The 21,955-nt window shown below is 41.9% G+C and overlaps 1 protein-coding gene across 1 annotated transcript in view; it reads right to left on the bottom strand.

Annotated features, from left to right (window-relative positions):
* PACSIN2 (protein kinase C and casein kinase substrate in neurons 2) overlaps positions 1–21,948 on the bottom strand; it is a 309,624-nt gene extending 287,676 nt beyond the window's left edge. Inside the window, exons 1-2 of the mRNA XM_044087531.1 lie at positions 21,845–21,948; positions 9,045–9,280 (exon numbers count right to left, since the gene is read on the bottom strand). Coding sequence (XP_043943466.1) covers positions 9,045–9,280; positions 21,845–21,938 — 330 coding nt within the window. The 5' untranslated portion in view covers positions 21,939–21,948. The remainder of the gene's footprint in view (positions 1–9,044; positions 9,281–21,844) is intronic.
* Positions 21,949–21,955: the final 7 nt, after the last annotated feature.

The raw sequence follows: 21,955 nt of genomic DNA, 5'->3' as shown, positions 1-21,955 counted from the left end.
AATGTCATGTTAAGAGCTCTGTGACTTTTGGAAGCACATCTTTCCAGCAAGCTGATTCCAAGAATAGGTCTGAGTAGTGGAAAAGCAGATCCCCTACCATCTTACTGACACCGGGTCAGTGCATAGGCTTTTGGTCCAAATAATGTGGACCCATTTAAGGGCGCATTAATGAAGGAAGCCTTAAGGCTTTCTGCAAAAATGACACAGATGCATCCAAGCATGCTGGCAGACAGAAATGCCAATGCCTGCTGCCCTGGCCATGCCATTAACAGTGTTTGAAAGCAGTTGCATGGCTATGGTGAAAATAGGCTGGAGGGTAGACAGCCGGGAGTCTCACAGTCTTTTGAACATCCGCAGAGAAGATACTAGAGAGACACCTGGAAATCTCCTTGGTCAGGTCTCTCTGAAATCTGTAATATGGGCTAAATAGGTCAGTGCTCTACATGCAAAAGTCTCTGAATGTCTGTTTCCCAAATCAATCCATAGCCCTGGACATAAGGCTGCCACTACCATCATTGCATCTACCAGTGGACCTTTGCCCCAGTGTTTCTGGTCTTTGGACACTGCCAGAATCCTCTTAGGTTTTTTAGGGATGGGTTCCGCCACATTAGGGTCCTTCCATACCTCTTGAGCTATCAAGTCAATGAGTTGGTCAATGTGCAATACCACCCAGGATGAAGAAGAGCTGGAAAAAGTACAGTTGTGTACACTTACCATAAATGTAGATGTGTATTCACTGTTGTAGTCATCACATTTGGGTTATCTGCCTGCAGGTAGCCCTCAGCTGGCCTGAATACTAGAGTCTTGGATTCCTGCGTCAGATACAGTCTCTTCTTCCATGAAGTCAGGTCGTCAGGGGTATAAAACATGCAGCAGATGCCATTACATCAGTTTTTCTTGTCCTAAATGTCAGGTGCCCCCACAATGGAAAGCAATTATATGTTATGTTACACCTCCATCAGAAAGCAAATACACCAGAAAGCTTAAATACACCAAACAAGAAGGAAAGGCAGAGCCAAGAGAAGTCAGGGGGCTGGAGGGAGGGTAACCAGAACTGCAACAGTGAATACACTCGAACATCTACATTTATGGTAAGTGTACACAACTGTACTATATTCTTCGTGTTTCACTGTTGCAGTCATTAAATTTGGGTTGATTCCTAAAGCTAAGGAAGGGAGGAGGAAGTTAGAGAGCATTAGGGCCAAATATTAAGCCCTGCAAGACTGCAGTGGCAAAATCAGCTCTGGATTTAGAAAAAACAGGCATGTGGTAATGCTTGGTGAAGGTATGTACACAGCTCCAGGTAGCAGCTTCTAGTATGTCCCTGGTAGGGACTCCTCTGAGAAAGGCTGTAGAGGTAGATGCAGCCCTGGTGGAATGTGATCTTATCCCCTGTGGGGTAGGTTTTCCATGGTGCTTATAGCAGAAATGAATACAATAGGTTATAGGTTGGTACTGAGCTATCTGCCCGAAGGCACATATTATCCTAGCCATGTTGTGTGGTATTTACTGCCCCTTTAGTAGTTCCCTAGATCCTTGTACTAGCAGCTAGTACCCTTGGCCCCTATCTAGTAGTGCTGTTGGAGTGATCCCCGGTGTGAACTTTCTGTTACCCATCCACTCATCAAGGTTCCTCTTGAAGAGTGATAGTGAGGGGCTCTGTCTTATGTAGACCCCAATGGGCTATTCATTTAGAAATGGTTTGCTTTGAAATGTCCTTCCCCTCTGCCCCTGCAGCAAAGCCAACTAGCAGCTAGATTTTCTGAGAGGCTTAGTCCTGTCCAAATAAAATCTAAGTTGTCTGTGCACGTCCAGAGAGTGCAGTATTCGTTCTCCTTTGTTTTGTGGATTAGGGAAAAAAAAGTAGGCAAATGAATGGACTGATTTAGGGCCACACTAGACACCACCTTGGGCATAAAGGAAGGACTGGTCCTGAGGGAAACCCTGTCTGCATGGAAGATAATGAAGGGTTCTACTGCCATAAGGGCCTGTAATTCAGACACTCTTCTTGCTGAAGTGAAGGCCAAGAAGGCTGTTTTCCAAGAAAGGAATTTCAACTCTGCAGTTGCAGCTGGCTCAAAGGGAGGGAAAGTGAGCTTTTCCAATACAAAGTTAAGGTCCCAGGCTGGAGTAGGGGCTCTCCGGGGGGGGGGGGGGGTGCTGAAATGGTAGAGGCATGAATTTTAATTGACGAGAAGGATAGGCCCTTGTGGAACACTTCTGTTAAGTACAGAAGAATATGAGGTAAGCTTGGCACCGCTGTGCCCATCCCCTGAGTCTGTCTCCAGGAACAGTATCTTTTCCACTTTTCAGCACATGATTTTCTAGTACTAGGCCTCCTTGCCTTCAGAATGACATCTAGCATCTGCTTACTGAGGGATGCTATTGGAGAGCTCAAGGAATTAGCCAGGCTGCAAGGTTCAGGGCTTGAAGCTGAGGGTGCAGAATCTGGCCCGCCTGCTGAGACAGCAAGGAAGGGGTCTGAAGTAGGTGCCATGGTTCCAGTAGTGTCATACTGCGCAAGAGGGAGTACCAGCACTGGCGTGGCCAGTCTGGTGAAATCAGTATTGTCCTTGGCTCGTCCCGTTTGAACTTTTGCAGAACCTTCGAGAGGAGAGGCTGAGGGGGAAAGGCATAAACTGAGAGGCTTTTCCAGGTAAAGGACAAGGCATCCACTTTCTAGGCTTAACTGTGGGAAGTCCTTGTACAAAATCTGTCCAATTGGTAGTTCTGAGGGGAGGCAAGCAAGTCTACCTCTGGAGTCCCCCATTTGTTCAAGAGTTTGAATATTTTTGCCTCCAGTTTCCATTCATGTGGGTCCATGAGATTTCTGCTCAAGTCGTCTGCCAGTGAATTTAGCTTGCCTGGCAGAAATTGAGCTTGCAAGTGCACTTGGTAGCTCAAGGCTGTGTTCCACAGAGCCATGGCTGGTCTGCAGACAGGGTACGAGTGGGTTACCCCCTGCTTGTTTATGTACCACATAACTGTGATATTGTGTCTGTCTTTACCAATAACTGTCCTGGAAGAATGCGGTCTTTGAAAGCTGTCAGGGAATTCTGTACAGCTAACATTTCTTTTTGGTTGACATGCAGGTGCATCTGTCTCGGGTTCCATTTGCCCCAAATGCACTGCCCTGCCAAGTGAGCCCTGCATGCATAGTCTGATGCGTCTGTTAGGGTTTGGGCAGCACGGGTTAGAGTGAAAGGGAGCCCCTTGTTGTGGTAGCAGGCCTCTGCCCACCAAAGGAACTCTGTCTTTATATAAGGAATAATAGGAATAATTGATTCCAGGTCCTGAGACTGTTGACACCATAGGCTTTTTAGATACCATTGTAGTTTCCTCATATGCAGTCTTGCATATGGAATTAGTAGAATGCAAGAGGCCATGAACCCCAGGGCTTGCAGAATTTTCCTTGCAGATAGCTGGGTCTTTGTGGCCGATAGTTTGATATAGGTTGTCAAATAAACTTGTTTCTCTGGAGTGAGGAAAGCCATCTGGGAAGTTGTGTTCAAGCTTGCACCCAGGAATACAATCTGTTGGCAGGGTACTGGGTGAGATCTTTTTCCATTTATAGTGCACCCCAGAGAGATAAGAAGTTTATTTACGAATGCCAGATCTTTTAATAGCAAGTCCTGGCTTTCTGCCTTATTCATACAATCGTCCAAGTATGGGTACATGTGAATTTTTCTCTGCCTGCAAAATGCAATGGCTGTGGCTAGACACGTTGTGAATACCCTGGGCGTAGTAGATAAGCCAAAGGAAAGTGCAGAGAACTGATAGTGCCTGGAGCCTGCCCTGAAGCGTAGGTATTTCCTGCAAGATTCCCTTATTGGAATTTGCAGGTAAGCTTCCTTTAAGTCTAAGGTTGTCAACCAGGCATCTTTGCCTAGCATAGGAAGCAGCTGTTCAAGTGTTAGCATTTTGAATTTTGGGATTACCAAAAAGGTGTTTAGAATAGACAGGTCTAAGGTAGGATGCCAAGAGCTGTCTTTTCTGAGTACCAGAAAAAGTCTTGAATAAAAACCTTGTCCCCTTTCTTCTGCTGGGATAGGTTGAATAGCCCTGATACGTAGAAGAGAGAGAACCTGCTGTTGGGCCTCTGCCCACTGATTTGGGGGTAGGTCTGGCCAACTGTTTGGGGTTGGTATGGTGTGGAAGTGAAATCTGTATCCATGGGAAACTATATTCAAAACCTATTTATCCTGGGTAACGAGTTCCCAGTTTTTTGCATGCAGGGCGAGCTTTCCTCCTAAGGGAGCAGGCAACTGAGCAGGGCTTGGAAGGGTTAAGGTTAAGTCATTGTGCCATTTTTCCATAGGGGGGTGCCTTACTACTCCCTGCTTTGGAAGTGGGAGCCCCCCACTGCTTAGGCCTGTGCGTAGCCTGAGACTGTAACCTAGGTGGTCTGCTGTTCCTGGGACTGGACTGAGAAGGCCTGGAAGAGACTGGAAAGGACCAATTCTTTGAAGACCAATTCTTTGAAGGCCAATGCCTACTAAATCTGGGAAGCTGTACTTGCAGGAAATCTTTAACAGTTTGCATAGATTTAGCTTTTTCCTCCATCTTTTTGAAGACTTCTGCTTTGTTGCCAAACAGGCTGTCTTGGTTTAAGGGAGCATCCAGTAAATTAAATTTAACATGATCTGGCAAGTTTTGCTCCTGAAGCCAAGCACGCCTTTTAAGTACAGACCCAGTGACAGCAGCCCTGCAAGATGCTTCTAAAGAGTCAAAACCACACTGCAAAGTATGTTTACCAACTCGTTCTGCAGAATGCATTAAATCCTGTAATTCTTTGTGTTCAGCACAGTCAGGAATTAACATTGTTTTCTGTTTACGTAGTCCCATAATATGCTGCTGGTACATTAACATATGAAACTGGCAATTTAAAGAACTAACGGCCAAAGCAGCAGAAGTGTATACCTTCTTACCCCATCCTTCCAAGGCTCTAGAGTCTCTATCAGAAGGGGTAGGATTTTTGGCAGCAGTAGTCTCTGGATCCGCAGTAGGATTCTTGGAAGAGGAACTTGTGAGGGTCAGGTACTCTGTAATACCGGTCAGGTTTTCTGGGAGCTGGAGGTAAAATGTCTGGGGAAAGGCTAGATTCCAAGAAATCATCATTTACAATGTCCAGAACAGGAGGGATAGATAAAGGCATGTGTTGAGGAAGGAGCAAGAATTCCCTAAACCTCTTTTTGGAGTAATCCTGGCTTTCCCAGCGGAAATGCTCCCTAAGAGTGTGTAAGGTTTCACCAAAGAAAAATCTTCTGGAGGGAAAGCAGAGGGAATGGAATCATCTGCATCAGGATCCTCATAGGTAGATAAGAGCAAATCCTGGTAATCAGAAGAAACAGAAATATCAGATTCCTGATCAGAAGAATCAGAAGGAAAATCAATTCTAGGTCTCTTAGAGGGGGAAGGCTGGCTTCCCCTAATTAAGGTAATAAGGGCTTCAGCCATTCTAAGCATTTGTTTTTTAGGCATATGGGCCTGACCATGTGGTTTGGACGCCGGTTTTCTAGGCGTGGTGCAAGTTTTAGGCCTGGATGACAAAGATGGCATCTGTTTAATATGCAAGTTTGTAGGCCTGAACACACCGTAGAGACATCTGCAGGTTCCATAGTCGAAGAAGCATCTCGCAGCATACCGGACTCCAAATGGTTTTCAGTAGAGGCCTGCGAATCTGAAGTAGTGGGCATCAGGGGCTGCAAAAGCGCCTCACTGAGTACCGGAGGACTGGCAACTAGCTTAACGGAAGAGTCAGTGGCAGTTTTGGACCTATGCGGTCTGTCTGTGTCTTTATCCTTACGTTTTTTCGGAAGATTGGTAGTCGGATGGCTTACCGAAGCCATTTTGTAGTATGAACACAGAGTACCAAAATAATCTGCTGCAAATATAGCCAGACAACGAATAGTTCGGGGGTTGAACAAGGCACAAAACCGACAGCGAGGGACGTCGTAGTCTGGGCCTAAGCAGGGGATGCAGTACGAATGAAAATCTTTGAGGTATTTGCTTTCCACAGGTAAGACAATTAACTTTTACTGACATCGGATGGAGCAAGAAAAAAGATCCCCAACATGGTACTTATCTTTTTTTTTAAAGACTTCGGTTCTGAAACTCGAAAACAAAAACCTCAGGAGTCGGACGACCGGCACTTGCGAATTGCTGCTGCTTCGGGCACTGCACGGCAAGAAAGACTGATGCAATGGCATCGGCTGCATGTTTTATACTCCTGATGACCTGACGTCATGGAAGTAGAGACAACATCCGACGCAGGAATCCAAGACTCTGGTATTCAGGCCGGCTGAGGGCTACCTGCAGGCAGATAACCCAAATGTGATGACTGCAACAGTGAAACACAAACATCATCAAAGGCTTACAGAATAGACTCATCTGCAGCCCATCACTCTCTCTGATTTATCAATTCAAGGACCTCACCAAAGGTGACTACTTTGAAGGGGGACCTAGGAGTGCCTTTGCCTTCATCAAAGTCTGTGTCTTCTGTGAAAGATTCTGGGAAAGGTAAATGATTCTGCTTGCATGTCTGTTTCCTATGAACCAGTTCCAGGGGAGGGTCAGTAGGTTCCGAACCACACTGGGAGCTAATGCAGCAAGTGGCCTAGGAAGCCTGAGGAACAGTGTCCCAGTCTGACAAGGAGTTGGGAAATAGAAACAGATTATTTTCAGGGTTCAGGTGGAACCCAACTGAATGGATACACCTTCTCCTTTGGCACAGAAAGGACTTGCTTTAAAACCTCAAATGCCAAGAACGCCATCAGCTCTAAAGAGCCCTTGTGTCCTCAGACAGAAAGGACACCTCAGAACTGAACGGTCTTGATCCAGAGGTCGATGACAGCACCGAGCTATGAACAGCCGAGGCATCGAGTGGAGGGGACAGGTCCAATGGCTTCATTGTTAACCCATCCCTCAGAGCCACAGTGCCGAAGCTTCGGCTCAGAGTCTCTTCCAGATCCAAACATATCAGACAACACTAGAGCTGAAGTGGATGAAAATAGATAACATTGGATCAAAGGTTATGCAGGGAAAAAAGGACATGTCAAAGGGCAACAACCTTTATGAAAAGTGATATTCTTCCATGCAGAAACAAGAACTCTCTTGTATGGTTCCCTAAAGTGTGATGTGCACATAGGCATCCAGTGAAACTGCAATCAGCAAGAAGTGGAAATGCAAACAATGTTTTTTTGTGAAGTGACAAAGCCCCAAATATTGGAAAGCGCAGGGCTGTGCTCTACCTCCCCTTTGTTATAATCTGCTTTGTGATAGTTGCAATGTATGGTAAAAGGAGATATTTTCCCAACAGTGTTTATGAGTTTGAGCAAAAGCTTTAGATCAACTGACACACTTGATGGCCAATAAATGACTTGGTCCAGTCCATTAAATCCAGAAACATTACCCAGACAATATGCGGCAGCACAAACATAAATGGCTGGAAAGCCCCTATCCAGAGCCTGGAATATCAAATGGGTAGAGAGCAATGATACACTGGAATCTACATTAGAATCCTCAAAACCTTATATAAGAAAAGGAAAGACCGCAAAATCCTCCTCCTTCAGAGAAAGGAAGAGTCCACAGCCCCCTTGTGGATTACAGATTGATGTCGTTATAGTAGTTCAATCATCATTCAACTGAGCCAGTACATGAATTCTTTACACAATGGAGGTCAAGGACCACAGCTCCAAGATATAGCCTTCTGTCACCACATCCTGTGTAAATCCTGTCATGGCTCACCATAGTGGAAAAACTCAGAGTTGGTCTACCAGACACAGTTCCATCATATAAATCAGGACTGCTGCAGAAGACTCCTGTGAACCTGTTGCTCTAAAAACCTAAGGGGGAGGGGATCTCAAAGAAAGCAACAATGCTTAATGCTGTGGGCTGTCTTCTCTGTCTATAATTTGATCCCCACTAACAAACAGATAACTAGGGGAAGAACCGCAACTATCACAGATTATATACAAGACGTTTTCTTTTTTTGAAGCTTCTCAATATTTAAATCTCACAAACAGGTCTTCCCTGTAAAATAAGGCACAGAGGCAGGCACAATACCCACAATTTGTTGAAGACATCAGCCACACCATACGGCACAGGCATGCACCAGGAACAACTGCCTTGGCTACAACATCAGTGCAATCAAACATATAGCATGTAACATTAAAACCGACCAGGAAAGCAATATTAAAAGTTATTCTCCGGACACCAACACCAGAAACAGGCAGCTCTTCTAGCTTTTCCAGTTTTTAATTCCTTATGGAGCACTAGAACTGGGACAGGTATGATAATTTACTGCCCTAAGCTTCAAATGGCAAATCATGACACCCTCCTGCTTCTGACTACTTGTCTGGCAGGAATGTGACAATATACTGAGGTATGTAGGCACTATGATGGACTGAAGAGATTGGAGGAGTCTATAGCTTGACACCTGCACAACACTTCAAGATAGTCAAGCAGGGAAATGTACAGTACACCATCTTCACTGGAAGATGTAAAGCCAATGTCTAGGTGCTTTTTGGGCTCCAAGGGCGAGATGATTCAAGGCACACTAGCTTTATTTCCAGGGTACTGGTAAAACTTTCTAGTAAAAAGGAAGAATACTAGTTATCAGTCCTTTAGAAGACTTCAACAGCCAGACAGCTTCACAAAAAGGGTAATCTGATAACAGACACCATAACCTCCATCTGTTTCAGATTTCTGTTCCCTCGTCCCGAGTCTCTGGACTCCCCAACACTGTTGGAACTTTGGAGGAGAACAGTATCCCAGTTCTCACTCACCCCCTCCCCCCCACTGAAAAAGGCAAGTTCCTAACGTAATTGACCAAAAAGGCTTAACAGTATTCATCATAAATGCCAAATAAAGTTCTCTCCAAAATCTTAAATCCAAAAAATGAGTTCCTGACACAACATAGAAATTTAAGAGGGCACATGAGCAAGTTACAACGATGTTTAGAACACTCCATTTAAAACTAGCAGTAAACAGCCTTGTTCTACTTCACTCAGCATTAATTTTTAATAAAAAAGTGATGACAATACCTCTTTTAGCCTTTTTGCCCAAGGCTTTTGGGCTTTTCTAAATGCATCATCTGCTTCTTTGGTTTCTTTAAATCCTCCCATCATCTGTTTATGATATGACACCTTCTGCCATTCTTTAATTTTTTCAAAGTCTTTGCTCATGAGAGCTTGCTTCACTTCAAGGTGGAGTTCACTCACTTTTTCTGCTTCTGTCATAAATGCACGCCACGCTTTTTCCAAAGTTCCATACTGCGGACCTAGAGAAAACAAATCTGATTTGTCCAGATAGCCAAAGTTAACAAGTTGCTACAAAATGCTTTACAAAAAGATGACTGTTAGGATTATGACATTTACAAGGGGCCAACACACAGGTGCACAGTTTCACTGACCACTATTCATGTGAACCATTTGTGCTTTCTTCACGCTGTTGTAGATCAACAACTGGTTGAACTGTCAGCGTGTAAAATATTAGTAGTTCTAGTGTCAGAGGGGTGAGGTGGGGGGTGGGGCTAGTTCCATTTGTGAGGGGGCTTACTTATTTACATTTGTTTACCATGAAAGTCCAACTGAGCCAACAAATCCCTTTACAGTGGTGGCCCATGGAGAAAAATGACAACAAATGGTAACAATAGCTCATATACAACATACAAAATACTCCAGTAACATTTAGCAGCATTAAATACAAAGCTCCACGAGAATTATTTACAGCAGTACTATACAATATAGAGAATGGTCATATAGCAGCATCACATACAGTGATATGAAATAAAGCAGATCGTTATAAAATAAACAGATTATTTCAGCAGCAACATAGCACTGGGTGCAGTACATTAGGTCAGATATAACTATATGCATTTTGTCTAAACAGCAGAAGTTAGAAAAATGAGACAGAATAGGTAGCCTCTAACATATATACGTACACAGAAGTAATTTGGGAATAGCAGAAGCACAGACAGGAGTTTAGCAGGAACAGTTTTGATTTATCTTTGAAGATGTGTGTGTTGCTAAAGTCTGACTGGATGGGGAAATGAGTTCCAACTGGAGTAAATAGCATTTCCTGCTTGGTTGTGAGCTTTGTGAACTGACAGAAGATGTTTGTCAGTAGAATGGAGAGCTCTGCTGACGGAGTGGAGTTGCATACTGCCTAGGGCAGGGCATTTTTGGTACTGAAAGACTTATCCGTGTACACATTGAAGTTGAGGGTAGGTGAAGTAGCTCAAGCCAATTTAGGTGCCTGAGGGTAATATAGTGATATGTGGAGGATGGCTATTTTATTACAGCATTGCTCCAGTTTGGTTGTCAGGGTGCACTGGAGTTTGGTGAAAACGGGACAGGCATACAGAAGCACAGGCAGCAGGTAGGTGGATACCAATGTTATGCGGCTGCTTTCAGTCAGGTATTGTTTGGTTCTCTATAGCAGATTTAAACTTCTGATGTGTTTTTCCTCATTATTTGCCAGATGTGGAGACTGAATGTCAAGGTGTAGTCTACAATAACCCCTAGTAATTTAGTACTGAACACTACCTTCAACATTTGTATTTGCAGATGTGATCTGAAATTTACTTTGCATTTGGTATGAGACTTGCGAGTGAAAAACACAAGTTTTGTCTTTTTTTGGTTTTAGTATTAGCTGGCCATTTTTCTAAGGTGGAGAACGGATCTTGCGTGAGTAGTTGGAAATGAACGTGATTTTGTGCAGAGCAAAGAGGGGTTGCATCATCGGCATACTGTACTAGTCCTGCATGTTATGAGGCCATGTGAATTATTGATAAATACATAAAACAGGAGTTCTAGTATGGAGCCATAGAGAGCACCAGCAGAGACTGGTAAAGGCTGAGATGCAAGATTGCCATTTAACAGCTTGGGATCTATCAAGACAGGTAGCTAAGGAACCGCAAGAGACTAGAGAAGGAAAATCGAGGGAGGCTAGCCAACAGAGCAGTTTATTATGACAGGCAGTGTCAAAGGCTTTACATGAGTCCAAGAAAAAGGCAGATACATTACTTTTGTTGCGAATATAATTAAGACAGTTAGAGAAGCCTAACAGTACAATGGTGGTACCATGCTTTGGTCTAAAGCTATGCAGAGTGGGCTTGAGACCACTTTCCAAAAGCCACCAGAAAAGACCAGAAGCACAATGTTAACATTACACCCCCTCCCACCAAAGCAATACAGTGTAGTGCTAGCATTACTAACAGCCAACTCTAGATATTAACTCTGCTGACCAGAACCGGCTAATATATTTTTTAAAAGAAGCAAAACTCTAGCAGTAAAGATAAACACTGAAGCCCTATAACAGCAAAGGCATTAAGCATACCTTTGGAACGACATGTTAATTAATCAAATGCATGTTTCATCCCCTGGTCTCATGCCCAAATGATGAGACGGAGAAGAGCAGACAGTGTGCAGAGAGTGTTAGGGAAGCAGGATAAACACAGCACAACGCGTAGCAAAAACCTCAGCAGTCATTAGTACACAATGAAAAAGTGCTTCAAATACAACCTAGGGTTGAAATGTTACCTCCCCCATGCAGATGAACATGGTGTTGTGTGGCTCTGCAAAATGTAGGTTAGTGATACTGTACAAGTCTTGCATGCAAAAGGTAGATTACTAACTTTTACTGTCTAATATTTATTAGGCAAAGTCTTGAGAATATGACACAAGGAATGAAACAGCAAATGGAATCCAATAGGCAGACAAAGTAGTAGAAAACAAAAAAAGAAAATAAGGTGACGTAGGGCTTGAAGGGAGCAAAGGACAGCATAGATAAGGATGAAGAGAAAAAAGGCCTCAAGTCAAAATTAGCTGAGAGGAGGCCTAGGCATTTACACAGAAGTTAAGGCAAGACAGAGCAATAAGAGAAGGCCGAAAGTAGGAGAGAGATAGCAACACAAGTTCTCATGCAAAAAACATAAATAAGAAAACAAAAACGGAGGAACAAAGACAACAAAACAAGGTCTGGATTAGTCAGCTCTTGGCAGGGGGTGTTAACTGGTCTGAGTTTGGGAATACACAAAATGGTCTACATGTACTAGTTATTAGCCAGAGGACTCAGTAGTCAGTTTTCTGCATTTTCAGTGCTGGTATAAATTTGGCTTGTTTGGGAGGAGTTCCTCATTGTAGTAGTGCCCTGTACAGATGCAAACATCTAGAAGCAAATTTTCACCACAGCTCCCCGTAAAGCAATACCTTGTAAAGCAGCAAGTACAGAGCAAATACCTTCAGCACGGACAAGCTCAGAGCAGCCAGTTTGCTAGAGTGGCAATACCATTACATTTAATGAAATTCGGTACTTTATAGCCTAGTCTGCCTCCAATCAACCCCCCAAAAAACAACTTTAATAGCCTCTATTAACTCCTCTATGCCACACCCTTGCAGCTCACCAATTAGGAGGACCAGGCAACATGGATCCTAATTTCTCTGCAGCCAACCTTGTGGATATGGGTATCTTGAGACAATAGAGGAATTCTCATGTTTACTTACAACCACTTAACCTTAAACAGACACAATATGTGAGAGGTGTACATACACAATGTCAACAGGAGGCTAAATTCTCGCATACAAGTGTACATCAGGTTGTCAAAACCGCACACACAGAACTCATCACACAGCACACAACATACACACAAAATGAATGCTGAGGCACTTAAATGTAATCTTGTTAAATAACTATGACCTACTAGTCCATCCACTGGCCAAGAAGATCCTTAGCAAACCCAAAAGCAGCACCTACCACTGCACATACAGCCATACTCAGTGGAATCCCAAATACAAAGCCCATAAGGCAAGCACACACACTTCCCAGGACTCTAGTCAGAGGGGACTACATTGTAAGACATACTGATGCCCGTCTAACCAAGCTGAACAAGAAAATAACCATTAGTTGCTTATCTGTAGCCAAATTACATACTCACTCAAGTCATTGCACCACAGGTACCAGTATGATTCATTGCAGTCCATGTAGGTGTAAATAACTTGAAACGTACCTTCTTAGACTACATGAAGAGAGACATTACAGACTTCTCTGTATGTCTCAGGATGGTACGAGCCTAGCATTGAAAAGAATACTAGCTTCACCAAGGATGATGTCATAATATGAAGAAAAGATGATTGATTTTAACAACTGACTGAATTTCTGGTGTCATTCTAAGGGGATTCAATATTTGTCAGCATGGGAAGACATGGTTAAGAGACCACATTGCTTTGCCAAAGATGGTCTACGCCTGTCCCCTTCTAGGCTTTTAAATACTGCCTTAAAACTTTATCCTCCCACATAGTGCCTTTTTTATGCAATGCCAAATTGACAAACCTACCAACATAGCAAAATCAAGTCAACTAAACATCAAGGTGTTACAGCTCAATACCAGGAACCTAAACAAAAAAACTACACTCTCCTCCAAGCCCCCTTCACCCTGCAGAATAAAGAAATCTGTGCAGTTACCAAGACATGGTTTAAAGCCCCAGAGGGATCCCCAGCAGTGCAAGGTTTGACTTCACTAGAGGTGTCTCGATATACATCAATAACTAGCATATAGGTTGGTTAAACAGATGATGCACTGGAGTTTACCTACAGTGATCTGCATGCAGACAAAATTCTGTACCATTTCCTAGAAAGCTATAGGTTAACGTCTATATCCCACAAAACTCTTAACACATACGAAGATCTACTGTAGTCACTCAAAATCCAACCCACCACCTTATTCATGGGGGACTGTAATTCCTCCTCTATAGACTGGTAATCTTACACATCCTTAAATCTGCAGGCACAGGGATTCCTGGACTTCGTAAATACAAATACCCTTGACCAGTTGGTGCATATGGTCACTAGAGGTTCCAAAATACTTAATCTCAATCACAAATCTGCAAGCCCCCCCCCCACCCCCCCCACACACACATGGTATGGTCAGACCATAAATTTGTCTCCTTCGAAAGCTAAATCAGTTCACTAACCCCAGTAACAGTGAGAAACTACTCCAAGGCAAACTACCTTTTATTAAGTAACAGTATGTTAAAAATTCAGTTCCTCTCCAAACAAAAAGAACATAGCAGCCTATGCAGAATTGTTCACAGAAACTCTGAACAACCAAGTTAATGGCTGCATAGAGGCTACTGTCCTATCAGAAGTAAGCCCAAAACTAATTCCAAAAACAAACCACCCAGGTGGCATCCCAAATGAAATAGTTAAACAATAAAAAGGAAAACAATCATGGCTATAATCAGGAAGTGTTAAGTCCGATAAAGATAAGAACTTTCTCATCAAACTAAACAGGCAACTAACAGGACTAAGTCCACAAATCCAATTTTGAAGCCAAGATAGACTCCCTGACAAAAGAAAGAAACCTCAAAGGTAGCACACAAGTGTGCTGAACTGGTGGTTAATGGCACCACATTCACTGAGCTGGGTGATATTGCGAATCTACTGGCTGACTAATTCAGTTCCAGCTTTACTCCTCACTCACCCTCCCAACACATACATAACCCCTCCGACTATAAACAGAGTATGTCCTACTGTGCTCACTAAGGCTAACACTGTCAATGGGCCCTGATAATATTCTGGGATGCATCCTGAATAGTCTAAAATACAACCTATCACAGCCACTGGATTTACTATTAACTACAGTCTCAAAACAGGCTTTGTGCCACGAGAATGGAAAACTGCAATGGTCATCCCTCATCATAGAGAACACGTTGGAGATACAGATATGTATCTCAGAGAATTCCCATTCTCTGAACAGGCTCCCCATCCAAAGTGTCTTCCTTCTCCCTAACCCTACTGAAGTGCAACTTGGACCATTGGAAGGAAAAATCAAAAATTCTTCCCTGGTCTGGCACCTATGTCTCCAATAGACAGAGGCAATCAGTAAATCAGGTCATAACCAACAATCATATCTTATATAAACGGCTACAACATATAACTTGTGGGACAGACGCTTGTTTCAATCTATAAAGTTCCACTACGTTAATCTGAATTACTGTACTACAAGTTGTGCTTCACTGAGGTTTTAACATCAAGCAATATAACTCAAAAGTTCAACAAAACACTTTTGACCAAGGTAAAGCATACATGATGAAAAGGCACTGGATACAAGAATGTAAATTTCATATGCCTTGGAAACTCTTTGCAACTTCAACACTGGTAAAAGAGGATGGCACTAGAGAATCCTGCTTGTGCTTGATGGAAATAAACCTTGAACACAGCTGAAAAATGAGGTTATGATTTGGAGCTTTGGTCACAGAGCTGGAAAAATGAAATCAAGCCCTTGCAATTGCATTGCTGCTCACCAGAAGAGTGAAAGCCCTCCCAATGGAGATTCCGCTGAGACTGGAACACTGGCAAAGGAATGAATGCTTTAATAGCAAGAGACTTGATGCTATATATGCTCCTGATGGCGGAAAAGATCACATGTATGACACACGCTTTCATTCTAAAAAGATTACTAGAGTGCAGTTTCTATGGCAGATTACATAACTGATTTTGAACAGATGTAGCCGGATCTGTAAATATAACAGTATTACCCAATGTACAGCTTGCTTTCAAATTTGTCATACATTCCATGAGAAAATGTAAGAGGGACACTCAGAACAGCACTTACAGAACTTAACTTCCATTTCTGTAAAGTCAGCCGTAAGGAGCATTTTCACAAAAAATGCATCAGGCATTGCAATGGATATTAACATGAAAAGACATACTTCACAAAGCAGAAAGAAAACAGCAGGTTGGGCAGGCAAAAAAGCTCAGTGAGACCATTACCAGGCACAAATCTGTTACTTAAGTATATCAGGATAACCAAAAGTGGCGACTGTCCAAAAATAGGTCAACTTCAGATGACTGAGAAAAGTCAAAATATCTGAAAATACTGAATGCAACATAATGGTTTCTTAAAGACTTGACTTTAGAAACAAAAAAATTTGTATTAGAATATTTTGGATCAGCTGTGACTGACACTGCAAACTGCATAGACGTAGAGAAAACTGATTAACAAATATGTAAGTAAACAGTCTGAGCGAGGTGGATAAGATATTGAACTACCAGCAAATACAGGACAAGTACGACACCGAAACAAAAGCAATTTCATACTACTGATAAAGTGAGATATCACTGAAAACGGCAGAAACAGTTCTGGACACAGAAAAAGAAACTTGTGATGTTTTAACAACCACTGACTCTTGAATTTACAAGATCTGGACATTTCTGTGTCAACATTCTACATAAAGGCCTTAAGGAATCATTGTGAGAACAAGGTCCTCACATTTTCAGAAAACATGACCAGGGTGCAGAACAATTTAAACAAACTGCACATTCTGTTTGGACAAACCTCTGTGGACAGACTGCAGAACTTGTTTTGCAGTTCAAGAAACAAGACCCTGAATAAATTTATGTGCTGACACAGAATGACAGTTGTGAGATTTGGCTGAAATATCACAGTCTCAAACTCAGACCAGCTGTTTGCATACCTTTGGCTTGTGAGTACAATAAGACAGTTGTAACAAACTTTTCTAAACTTAAAACATGGCAGCTGGTACCTCCATGCTCGACAGTCAGTTTACACATTTCAGTACTGGATGCATTATAAACACAATGAAACCATCAGAAATTATAAAAACAACATTTATTCATTATTGGGTAAGTAAGCATGGCCCACATCATAAGTTAATCAGTGGCAATGGCAAAAAAATTGAGAGATGTTGAAGATATAGCAAAGAGCTTCATTACTCTAAGCATGTCACAGTGGCACACAACTCTTGCAGCAATGGGTTCCTAGAAGACATAACCAGACACTAACAAAATTAATGTTAAAATTAAAAGCTAATGCTGGATGCAACTGGGAAATGACATATGAATGGAGTCCGATGACAAAAATACTTCTCAGAATACAGCTATAGTCCATATCAGCTTGTGTTTGGTCAGAACTTAAGCTCCCCTTTATTCTGGTTGACAAGCTGCCTTCCAGAGAAGGCACCATGGCAGCGGCACAGTATATTTTAGTATTCCACAGTTGATACGTGCATTTAGTAATGCTGAATATGCAGAGACAGAAAAAACTTAGTCTGATAAAATGCAACTGTTCATAGTTACAAAACACAAATAAAAACAACAATCCCTCACTGCCTAGGTGGCAGAACACCACCAGTCTCTGAACAGTAGCCAAGAGTTATTATACATCTACGCAACAAGTCTTAGTAACTTATTAATATGTTGCAAACATGTTGCAAAGACCTATTATGGAGACAGAAAATAGCTTTTTTTTTACTGTATACACACACGCACACACACACACACACACAGTCCTGCTGTTATCCAAGTAGGCGTGATCACAAGATCAGGGCTGCTTAAAGGCATATCAAGAATGCTTTAATTTAGATGCATGGACTGAGAAAGTACCTCTTCAAAGCTGCCAATCATCCCCCCCCCCCAACACCTTGTATTTGGGGCAGCCACCTCTTCATACTCCATGTTTTGCAAAAACATGACAGATCCTCTGGGATGCCAGCAAAGTAAATTAGATGTCATATCTGTTGTTTCCCATTTCGCATCCAATATATAAAACTTACCATTATGCAGAATTTTTGAAACAAATAACTGCATGCAAAATTCATTCTGCAAAAGCAGTTTTAATGCTGACTACAGCTCTAGCTGAAGCAAGTGCAGAACAGATCAGTACTTATTTATTTATTTATTTGCAGTTGGTTTACCAGGATAGTCCATTGGGCCAAAAGAACCCGTTTTCAATGGAGTCGTGGGGAGAAAAGCTCCAATATAGACAAAATTAGGTACATACAATAACTACAAGATAATTATACAGAGTAGAGATAAAATTAATACATTTAGGCTTGAATTTGAGAAAACATTCAAAGATGGGGAGAAAAGCTGTGATATAGACAGAATTAAGTAGATGCTATGATGGAGTTTGTAGCAGCCACATGTACAATAAGGTAGTAGTTTCCATCTCAAGAAAAAGGACAGACTGCAAACGTTTATGGGCAGAGAAAAAGGGGTTCAACATGCAGATAAAATGTTACAGCTAGCTCAGCTACAGGAACAAACCAGAACTGGCATAACCTTACATTTTTCATACCTGGGCGATACTGCAGGCACAGAAAGGTTCACGGATATGTTCTCTGAATGAAAAACTGACAGCTTTCTCACACACATGTAGAGCATGACGTACTTTTGACAAAGAACATATATGAATTAGCAAAATAGGATGAATTAAACAGTTGGAAACAATGTTTTTGAAGAAGTTGTCAATGTTGGCCAAAAATGCATCTCTACTATGTGTTTTTGTACCCACAAAGAAATCCCAAAAGGTACAGTACCCAAAAATAAATAGTGGGTACAGAGTTTGAAAAACTTTGCAAGAAATTGCTTTCAAAAAGTTTGCCAATATGTTCAAAGATTCTTCATCTCCTCTTGGCCTTAATTTGAAGTACAGTGAATTTGTCAAAAATGGTGGCAGACTTATTCTACTGATATCAAGTCTGCATTTTTGCAATATTTTTTGTAATGTAAGATGATGGAAACTCAAGATGTACATTTATGGTCATGCAGACATGTCACTGCAGTGGAGGGCATCTTTTCAAGTTGAGGGAGAAGGTTAAAGGCTGACCTTGCTGTGTTATGCTGGCAAGATAGAAACGTCATTGGAGGGTTAACCTGAAATGCAAGTGACTTTATGCATGGTAGCTCAGAAAGTTTTACAACTTCAGTCACCCCATATATATGAAAATTTTAGTCTTATAGGAACAGCAGTGACTTGTTTTATGTGGAATACTTGTTTAGCATTGAAAGAATAGTGCTGGGACAGCAAGACAGCTACATAAAATCATCATCCTATCAACATGGAACCTTCAAGTGTAATGCATCAGGAAGCACCCTTACTAGAACAGAAATGGTCTTGGGCAAAAAAAAAAAAAAAAAAAAAAAAAAGACAGATCCTCTGGGACACCAGGCAAAGTAAACCACATGTTGTCATCTTTGTTGCTATCCATTTGGCATCCAAAATATAACCTGTCGCTATGCAGACATTTTGAAACAAAAAAAAGATGGCATGCAAAATTCATTCTGGAAAAATGTTTTTAAAATGACAACCCCCTGAGGAAGAATGAAACCTTAAAATTAGTTATGCTCAGAAATGCTTTACAATGAAACTTGCAAGATGGTGGCACTCTTGGGGGGGGGGGGGGTAGAGGGTAAGGCAGTGAGAGCTGTTGATAGGGAAACAAAGAATATTCACACCCATTTGCTGGCAATGAAAACATAATTAGAAGAGTGATATTTACCCTTCCAGGAAAACATGCAACAGCAGGCAGCCTTGGCAACATCCTCTTACTACACTATCTGGGACTTTCAACTACTTCACAGAAGTGGCACTCTACATATAATGTGCATCACAGATGACTACCATCTGGCTGACGCAATAAACTCTACTAATCTTATCACAGAAGAAAGACTTTACATGGAAATTAGTGGAATAAGAAAGCTCACTCAAACTTAGAAAATGTACTGTAAACCATGCTCAGCTACCAAAAACAATTGACAAAATGCCAAAGACACTGCCATCCAATCAGAGGAAGGGCTCAGTTAACTGAAAACTGAATGACTGTGCACAATGTGTACTAATGGACTTGCTTAAAGATGGAGGGGAGACTTAAGCTTATTATTCTTTACTTTTACCACTTCCTTCAAGGCAGTGACTAAGATCTTGCAACAGTAATTTCTGAGCATGAGTACTGGTAGCATTTGTAAGAAAATCTCCATTATCTCTCAAAACCTCCACTTGTTTATGCAACTTTAATATTTATTTCACTGAGAACCATGGCTCTGCAGTGCTAGATGGCAGGTGTTTAGAAAGACTGGGAAGACAGTTCCAAAGTGGACGAGTAAGGTCGAGATGTGGAAGATAACATATTGTTGCCTTTACTATATGGGCACATCATATAGGAAAATTGGGTATCCCCTTCTCAGGGAGTAGACTAATGAAGACAGGAGGATCCTTCTTTAAATTCAGGAACTGACACTTGTGGACAGGGCATCTCCGGAGGCATTGAATAGTGAAGTCAAAGGAGGAGGGACAACACACTATAAACTTCAGAGTCTGGCTGAGTGTGTCAGACTGAGGCAAAACAATAAGGAAATTATTCCCACCCCACACTACAGTCTGAAACGAAGACCCTTCTAAGAACTGCAGACTAAGCATTTGCCAGCATAGCTATTGAAGAAATAGGTACTAGCCAGTGTTACTATATGCTGCAGCTTGGTGGAATGGAGAAACAATGCAGCGAGAGGCAGACTGTTCTGAAGGAGAGATACTCAACACTTTATTTAATTAATAACTTTAATTAAGCAACGGCACTATACCTATTTCATAACATTCATGCCTGAAATTATTGTGAGTGCCCTCAGAGAGTCGAAACTCTTACTTGCTCCACAATGTAGGAATCCTAAAAAGAAGACCCTTACATTGGTCATTCTGCTGTTCTGTCTCTGCAAATACCAGATGCAACCACCACTACAGATCATAAAAACAGCATGAGAGTGAGAAAGTAGTCACATTTAGATAAAAAAGGAGGAATGCCTGCTACAACCACCAGTGGTGACACTTTGGTCTGAACTGGAAAACCCATCAGTAAGCACCATCACATGGCAATGGAGGTTCCAACTGTCAGTAACCTTCTCTAGGACAGGGTCTCCATCATATTCTGAGACAGCAGACTATGATCTCTTAATTTACACTTTTAGTTACCTGTAAGAAATGGGAAAGAGTAGTGAACAATACAGTAACTTCATAACTTATAGGTTCATAGGTGGGTACTAGGTTATCTGCCCGAAGGCATTTATAAGCCTAGCCAGAATGTGTTGGCTTTCGCTGCCCCCTTAGATTAGTTCCCTATGCCTCTGTCCAGCAGAGCCACTGAAGTGATCCCAGAGGTAAACTTGGTTTCCCATCCACTCGTCAAGGTTTCTTTTGATGAGCGTTAGCAAGGAGCTCTGCCTAATGTAGATTGGGATCTTGATCCAAAGCATGGGAAGTCTCTGGGACAGGAATCTATCCCTCCAGCACATCTTATTTATTGTGGTGAGGTTTAGATCCCTAGAGCGTGTGGCTCGAGGGGATATGGTTTTCTTTAAGCAGAGATCACCTCTGAGTAGGCGGTATGCAACAGAGTACAACTGGAGTTTCTTCAGTTGAGCTGCATAGGGCATCTGTTCGAGGCCAGTGATCCTCTTGGTGAGGTACTTCTGTGGTCATTTCAGCTGTTGCAGGTGTCTTGAAAGGTACATCCCAAATGGGGCATTGTACTCTAAGATGGGTCTGATGAGTGAGGAGAACCCTTTTGTGATTAGGTGGGCCATGTAGAAGGATTTTCTAACTACTTTGGCAATGTAATTATCAAAGGTGAGATTACTATCTACTTGGGTCCCCAGATCCCTTATTATGTCTTCCGTATTTAGGGGACTACCACCTATGTGGCAGTTTGTGTGTACTTTTGTTTTTTTCCAAAGGGGATGACTATGCACTTTTTGGCATTTAGCTTATATATTGTATTATAAAATTATATATTAAATATTTTATATTAAATATATATTGTATTATAATATTATATATTACTTTATTTGTTCAATGATATTCTTTTTAAATTCACAAGTTTTAAAGCTTAAAAGTGTTTCGGGTAAAAGCCTTGTATACCTCTAGTTTCACTACAAAGACCAACCAAAAAGCAGGGCTCGTTCCTTTCCACTACATAACTAGGCCATCATGGTACTGAAAGGGAGAAGACCATTTTACTGACTGTAATTTACTTAGGATTTCAAGCCTTACCTTTTTCCACTAGCTGATTCCACCTCTTTCCCCATTCCGTTAGTTGTTGTGCGTAACTCTTTTCTATTCGAGCACGTTCATGGATACAGTTCATGAGATCAGGAAAACCTT

Source organism: Protopterus annectens, chromosome 11.part0 (assembly GCF_019279795.1).
Source record: "Protopterus annectens isolate FY-2018-M chromosome 11.part0, PAN1.0, whole genome shotgun sequence".
Lineage (NCBI taxonomy): Eukaryota > Metazoa > Chordata > Ceratodontiformes > Protopteridae > Protopterus > Protopterus annectens.
This window is presented reverse-complemented; position numbering and strand designations above follow the sequence as displayed.